This window comes from Rhagoletis zephyria, unplaced genomic scaffold (genome assembly GCF_001687245.7).
Source record: "Rhagoletis zephyria isolate East Lansing unplaced genomic scaffold, Rhagoletis_zephyria_1.1 Rzeph_scaffold_01057, whole genome shotgun sequence".
Taxonomy (NCBI): domain Eukaryota; kingdom Metazoa; phylum Arthropoda; class Insecta; order Diptera; family Tephritidae; genus Rhagoletis; species Rhagoletis zephyria.
The window spans coordinates 137,109-144,970 of record NW_016158141.1 but is presented as its reverse complement, the minus strand read 5'-3'; the positions used below and the strand labels follow the sequence as shown (position 1 = coordinate 144,970).

Sequence of the window (7,862 nt, the reverse complement as noted above, 5' to 3'; positions counted from 1 at the left end):
TAAGCCCTATTGAGGCCACCTTAGTGGAGAAAACTTATTCAGCAACTGAATAGACTTTCTTGCATTAGCTTTTCCATGCCATCAACTTTCTTGTTTCTATGAAAAAATCCCAACTCAAACAAATTTTTTTAATACAATGCGGAAATTTTGCAACTGTCTGCCAACCGGTGATCGCTATTAAAAACAAAACTTAGATAAAATGTTATATGGGACCTTATGAACAGTGTGACCAGATGATTACACCAAATGAAGCTAAGTTGACTTGAATAAAAGGTTAGAAAAAGTTAAAGGGAATGAAACAATTTTCTAAGTCTTAGAATTATAAGTCTAAATAGAGTTTTCTTTTTCATAAATATAACACTGAGACCAGTTAACCAGATTGACTCATTTCGGACTCCTTTGGTGTCATACATTCTGAGTTCAAAAAAAGTAAGAAAGTTCACGTAGAAATATAAAGACTCATAGCATGCCATTTCAGGCTCTAATATGACTCCTAACTTGGACTCGTATTGGCGTACACTTCTAAGAAGGGAAATATGCTTTTTTCTTACACTTTCTTGAGCTCATAAAGAGGGTTACAAGTCAGAATTCTAAGACTTTTCTGACTCCAAATGTTCCAAATATTTACAGGGATAAGCCAAAAAAGGCAGCACTTTTATGCCGAAAAATTTAATATTTAGCATCTTTACAAATTCAAACGAATTGTATATAAATTGTTGCTCAAAACTTTGCAGCCGAACTTAGGGCCTTTTTCTGATGTCTTAAAGCGATAGCACTTCGGATCGTTATCTTTGCTCCATAGACACACGACACATGCACCAATTCTTGCTCTATTTGAAATCTGTTTCATTAAAAACCAACCATCTTGTTTTCACAATTTACTTGAAACTCAAACGAACATCAGATTTGGGGCGAAATAAATGTCGGTAGGTGGGTCTTGTTAAAAGCAAACACCACTTCTTTGTGTGCCGGTGTTTTTAAGCTATCACTGCGAAAATGTATAAAAACCTGGTTGTGAATAAATTATTTCATCCGGTCTAATATAGTGCGTGCTTTTATTGTCCATAAATATCAATAGTAAAATGATAACCATGACCACGTTGACTCTTCAAATGTATAACAGCAAAATCCATTCCTGGGCCACCGCTCTTTAGTGTTGCATAGCCACCATCGCCATCGGTATATTGATCAGTAACGACTATCTGGGTAATAGTGCGTGGATAAGGATTACGATCGGACTAAAAAGAGATCGTAAAAGAACAAAAATAGAATATAGATGCTTGAGGGAATAAAATTTGACAGCAAATATTTTAAGCAAATACAGCAAATCCAGATTTTCATATTTAGTTGCATACATAGTTAGATATTTTCACTTTACAAACCTTCTGCTTGAATTCATAATCACTCGAGACAATACGCAATGGCTTGAATGTTTCTTTAACTATCTCACGCTTGATGAGTACGTCACGTGAGCTGGCGCACCCCAAATCACATTATGACTCTCCGGTACTGTACGGCCGACTCGACCAAAACTGTGTCACTTATCCCAATCGACACGCAAACTAGTAATAAAAACTTTTGCATATTTACTCTATTTTGTAATTTTATACCCAGAGAAATAAAAAAAAGAAACATAAGCACCTTTAGCTGCATCGACGAGGCTTCAAGCGGCACTAAATCGAGCGTGATTCGCAGCGCTAGCTTAGAGTTGCTTAAATTGTGGCTTGACATTGCTTATCTAAATAAAGCAAAAATAAAAATATATAATAATAATAATATGAAATTGGCTATTGTATAAAAATTTCGTACGTTGAAGTCTACTAAAGGAGAGCGCATTTTATGAGAATTTATTTCTTATTTAGCTTTGCAGTAAATTGATAAGTGATTAAAAAAAAATCACACACATACTTACATACGTCTGTTTAGTTTGTATTCAAAGCGAAACCCATGCACATTCCAATCGGACGCCCACAAATACAAAGCTTATATGAACATCAAGTATACCTTTCGTCTGCAACATCGGCATAACCCAAAATTTCATGTTTCTGAGTTCAACCATTAGGTTTATAAATACCCAAATTTACACAAAACTTAAAAACTGTCGATAGTTTAGTGATGCTCTTATGGGGAAAAACGACATTTTTTGTTTTAAGTCGTTTTTCAGTAATACCAGGGGAGTTATTTTCGTTTAACTACTTTGGAGTTGTTACTTATTTCGATTGTTTTAAGTCCAACCCTTACTAAATCTTTAGAAAAAAAAGAAGATAATTTGAAAGCTTAAAACTGGAAATAGTCCGGAATAATTACGTTCCCAGACATATTATTGCTAAATTACGAAACACAAACGCTTTAATTGTCTCTACTGAAAAAATATGAAACTTTGAGTTGTGTCGTTATTACAGAGGACCATCGTTATGTACATACATATAACAACTTTCTTGGGTTTTCCGCTTGGTTAAGTTGTCAAATACTAACATATGAAGATATTTAGGTACATTAGGGTGGTCCTTAATGTATGAAGCAAATTTTTACATCAGATTTACTAAGCCTCAACCCTTACGTTGATGCTACTATAGTCGAAAATATCACATACAAATTTTGGCCCCGATTGGAGTCCGTCAAGGCGTGGCGAACAGGGGTCAAAATTCAGATTAATCTATGAAGACGTCTCAACCGACTCCGATCGGGACTAAAATTTGTATGTGATATCTTCGACGTTAGTAGTATCGATTTGGGTATTAGTGAAAAAAAAAATATTTTTCATTTTTTGAGTCTCCATAGAGGTATCTGGCTTTTGACCCCTTTGCGACACGCCTTAATCGACTTCAAAAGGGATACAAATTTATATGTGATATCTTGGAGGATGTTGGTGGTATCGATTTTGGGCACCAGATAAAAACAAAATTAACTTTAACGCCTTACCCGTCTCCAATCGGTACCAAAATTTGTATTATTATTATTGGTATTACCGATTGAGGGGGCGAGACTGACAAAAATCCTTTGTCCTTATTTTTTTAAGGACCACCCTAATATGTATATCTATGTATGTTTACGCACACTTACATGCATGCATATGTACCCACATTTTTACTTTTGTACTCTTTTTTTACTCTGTAACCAGTAGGTATGTAGCTCTTTTGTTCTCTTGATTCGATTTTTAATATTTCGAGGCGATTAGTTTCACTTGTCATTTCTAAATTGACGTTTACACATTCGAAAACATTTGTCTACATGAGTTTGACATGAGCCTTGTTGTGTTTTTGGTCCGTCTGCCATTTGGTCTGTAAAAAATTTTCTGGTTGTCTGCTTACGCCAATTGATTGCGCCGTTCATAATGAATCTATGTACATACATATCGCTCGTTTGCTGTAGGAACGTCATAATACATTTGTAGTATGCAGAAATGGTCGGTAGCCTTTATGTTATGTTCGGTAAAAAATTATTTTATGCATTCTCACAATTGTGTCTCATTAGAAATACATTTTTCTTTCTTGCGATTTTACTCTTACTAGTTTTGCTCAGCGACTAGTATAACTACAAAGCAATCGACTCTTCGACCAAATTAACGAATCAATGATTACGATAATATTTATTTCGTTTGTATCTATTACTTAAGCTGCCTTTACACCGGTCGCTTTCTGTCGACTGGAAAATCGACTGAGAAGTCGGCCCGCCAAAGCACTTACATTTTACAGTTAAACTGAATGATAAAGATCTACTAGAAAAATCGACCTGTGTAAAGGCAGCTTTAGTTTTGTGCAATCGGGGAACCGAACTATGAACATCAACGCTTTTTAGTCGCATTTTTGAGATACAACGTTCTTCTTCGAGCAAACCAGCGATATTTTAATGTAGATGGGGAATTCATATCAATTCGTGTATTGTCTGTTGCTCATTTATTTACTTATCGACCCTGTCGGTACATTTGAGTTGTAAATTTTTCAATAGAGTTTGTGCGGAAAACCATAGAATTAGCAGTATTGAATTGTTTATCCGATATTTCAGCATTGGTGACTTAGGACCGGTTGTTCAATGTCTGGCTATCACTACCGTTGTCTTTAACCAGTGATTCTACCTCCGCTTTGCGTTAACCGGACATTGAACAACCGGCCCTTAACCATTCATAATAATATTGTCGCGGGCCCTCGAAGCCACGTGGTAAGAGATGCGAAGTCTCATTCGGTAGGACCAAAGTTCGATCAGAAATGTAGGCTACATACATACATCGAAGAAGCACTCAGTCAAGCCTTTCGCCAAATATGCTAGCGCCATAACATATTTCTTTCAACTTTTGTGCTTACAAACTCCATTCGCGGGAAGCATTGGTATTTTGGTTCCGTCTGCAGAGAAATGCAGCTGAAAGTCATCGGCTTGCTGTGTGAGGCTGGTTCCGATGTTTCAACAATGGTTATTTTCACACAACCGAGAAAGACAACACCAAAGCGAAATATCCATGGCAGCAAGTTCTTCTCTTCATTTGGTGGGACCGGAATCAGAAGGATGCCCTTTGTTTAGAGCTTCTGAAAAGTGGTCACACCATCGACAGGCTCTCTACAGACCACAACTGATGCGACTGCAGTGCGCGATAGCGAAGATGTACCGCGTGGAAAGTCCTAACCCACCCGATTTGTAGCGAAGTATCGCTTCCAGCAAACACTCTGCTGTCAATCTTAGGGTCAGCAGCCTGCGGTTTGAAGATTCATTTCATTTCCCCTACGGTCGTACGCCGTTGAATTAGAAATATTTCTATCGAGACCCATTTAGCTTTTACTATTTTGATACTAAGTATGTTCTGACATTTTAAGTGTCATTTTACAACTCATACCTACATAAGTATATAAAACTACATAAAATATTTTTATCGCGAGTCATCGTTATTTCCATATGACTAATTTAACATAATTCTCTTTGCATCTACTTACAGCTGCCTCGGCATCAAGTCGCCTTTCATCGAATTCAGCAACAATATAGAAGTGCTGGCCAACAACAGTGTGCCCCTCAACATAACCAAAGATGAGCAGGCGCTCATGCATCAGGAAGGCCTACGCAAGTTGGGCTCTTTCATAAAACCCGTTGACTTGCGCGATTCGACGACGGGTTTTGTGAAAGCCGATTTAACTAAGAAAATACCAAGCGCTGCTGCCAGCACAAGCAGTAATATGCACTATGGCGCTGGTGGTGGTCATGGTGGGGGTGGTGGAGGTCCCGGCGGTGGTATAATAATGGCACAACGACGTCGTCATCCAATACAAGAAGAAATGGATCAAAAACAAATTATATTGCTTGATGAAGACACAGATGAAAATGGTTTGCCCACAAGTCTGACGGATGAAGATCGAAAATTTATCGTACCCATGGCGCTTAAGAATGCCTCACCGGACCCACACGCGCTAATGGCTACGCAGCGTCTAGTAGGCATGTCGACGCGGCGCACCACAACGACGACGACGACGACCACAACAAAGCGTCCCACTACACCTGTCACACCAGAGTTTGCATCGAATATCGACGATCTCAAAAAGCATATATTATTTTTGCAAAATCTCACTAAGCACGATAGCAATTTTCAGTCGAAATTTGTTGTATTCCCAAGTCTACAAAAAGATCGGAAAAATCCAGGGCCAACAGTTGTAATAACAACAACCACTGCGCGCCCTTTTCGCTCAATCTTTCAATACTCTGCGCCCGCTACACCACCTACGCGCAAATCCGCTTTTCCGAGTGGCGCAAAACTGCCAGGGGGTCAACCCTTCGGCGGCTACTATCACAATGACGATGTAGATGATGGCGGCATGTCGGTGTTTCTTTCGAAAGCCGGTATGAATGCGCGCGAAAAGATCACAATTGTGCCACAAGTGTTGCTGCTAAATGATCAAACGAGTAAAAACGAAACTGCTGGTGTCGATGTGAGACAACGCAATTTCGATAACTCACCCGCTGGTATGCCGCAAACTATTGCCGCCACCACAACAACTACGCCAGAGACTACCACACCCATGACGAGTACGACGCCTAAGCGTCCAACCAAGAGACCCTTGTGTATACGCAATCCTGACTCGCCGAAATGCATACGGCAGCGTAAGCGCGAGGAGCAACAGCGTCAGCGCCATCGTGAGCAATTGTTGCGCGAGCAACGTGAATATCTACGGCCGCACTACGAACCCTACATCCAGACGCTAAACAACACAAAACGCTTTGCGGTGTCCATCGAAATACCTGACTCCTTCAAGATACCGTACAATGAGAGCAGGGAAACAACTCCGACGCCCTCAATACGTGCCGATGAAGGCGAATTACAATTGCTTTCACGTTCCATACGTTCGCATCATAAACGACGCAATATTGGTGCCGGTATACAAGGACGTCGCGCTAGCAATAATGATAAGTTTGCCGCCAAATATGGACCGAGCTATTTGGAGCGTGATGCGGTCATAACGGGTAATCGGGATTTCGTCGTTTCGAGTGGAGATCGAAGTGTCACATCTTCGACAAATAACAGCAGTACGCCAAGTCCGACGGTGCCGGCGTATTCGGAGCCAANTTCACCGGACCCACACGCGCTAATGGCTACGCAGCGTCTAGTAGGCATGTCGACGCGGCGCACCACAACAACGACGACGACGACCACAACAAAGCGTCCCACTACACCTGTCACACCAGAGTTTGCATCGAATATCGACGATCTCAAAAAGCATATATTATTTTTGCAAAATCTCACTAAGCACGATAGCAATTTTCAGTCGAAATTTGTTGTATTCCCAAGTCTACAAAAAGATCGGAAAAATCCAGGGCCAACAGTTGTAATAACAACAACCACTGCGCGCCCTTTTCGCTCAATCTTTCAATACTCTGCGCCCGCTACACCACCTACGCGCAAATCCGCTTTTCCGAGTGGCGCAAAACTGCCAGGGGGTCAACCTTTCGGCGGCTACTATCACAATGACGATGTAGATGATGGCGGCATGTCGGTGTTTCTTTCGAAAGCCGGTATGAATGCGCGCGAAAAGATCACAATTGTGCCACAAGTGTTGCTGCTAAATGATCAAACGAGTAAAAACGAAACTGCTGGTGTCGATGTGAGACAACGCAATTTCGATAACTCACCCGCTGGTATGCCGCAAACTATTGCCGCCACCACAACAACTACGCCAGAGACTACCACACCCATGACGAGTACGACGCCTAAGCGTCCAACCAAGAGACCCTTGTGTATACGCAATCCTGACTCGCCGAAATGCATACGGCAGCGTAAGCGCGAGGAGCAACAGCGTCAGCGCCATCGTGAGCAATTGTTGCGCGAGCAACGTGAATATCTACGGCCGCACTACGAACCCTACATCCAGACGCTAAACAACACAAAACGCTTTGCGGTGTCCATCGAAATACCTGACTCCTTCAAGATACCGTACAATGAGAGCAGGGAAACAACTCCGACGCCTTCAATACGTGCCGATGAAGGCGAATTACAATTGCTTTCACGTTCCATACGTTCGCATCATAAACGACGCAATATTGGTGCCGGTATACAAGGACGTCGCGCTAGCAATAATGATAAGTTTGCCGCCAAATATGGACCGAGCTATTTGGAGCGTGATGCGGTCATAACGGGTAATCGGGATTTCGTCGTTTCGAGTGGAGATCGAAGTGTCACATCTTCGACAAATAACAGCAGTACGCCAAGTCCGACGGTGCCGGCGTATTCGGAGCCAATAGATTTGAATCCCGACAATTGCTATCTAGTCGACGGCATGACATATGGGCAAAAGAAACAATGCGTTTTGCATACGAGCGTTATGCCAGCGATAAGTCGTGGAGCGAGAGCGGCCATACAGGTGAGTGGACTTGATTATCTATTTGATATT

The 7,862-nt window shown here is 41.3% G+C and overlaps 1 protein-coding gene and 1 pseudogene across 1 annotated transcript in view; one reads left to right on the top strand and one right to left on the bottom strand.

Annotated features, from left to right (window-relative positions):
* Positions 1 to 1,019: 1,019 nt before the first annotated feature.
* On the bottom strand, positions 1,020 to 1,662 carry LOC108362631 (probable salivary secreted peptide; annotated as a pseudogene).
* A 2,688-nt stretch (positions 1,663 to 4,350) lies between these two features.
* Wnt5 (Wnt oncogene analog 5) overlaps positions 4,351 to 7,862 on the top strand; it is a 105,245-nt gene continuing 101,733 nt past the window's right edge. Inside the window, exons 1-2 of the mRNA XM_017615687.1 lie at positions 4,351 to 4,463; positions 4,925 to 7,832. Of these exons, the coding sequence (XP_017471176.1) occupies positions 4,351 to 4,463; positions 4,925 to 7,832 (3,021 nt within the window). The remainder of the gene's footprint in view (positions 4,464 to 4,924; positions 7,833 to 7,862) is intronic.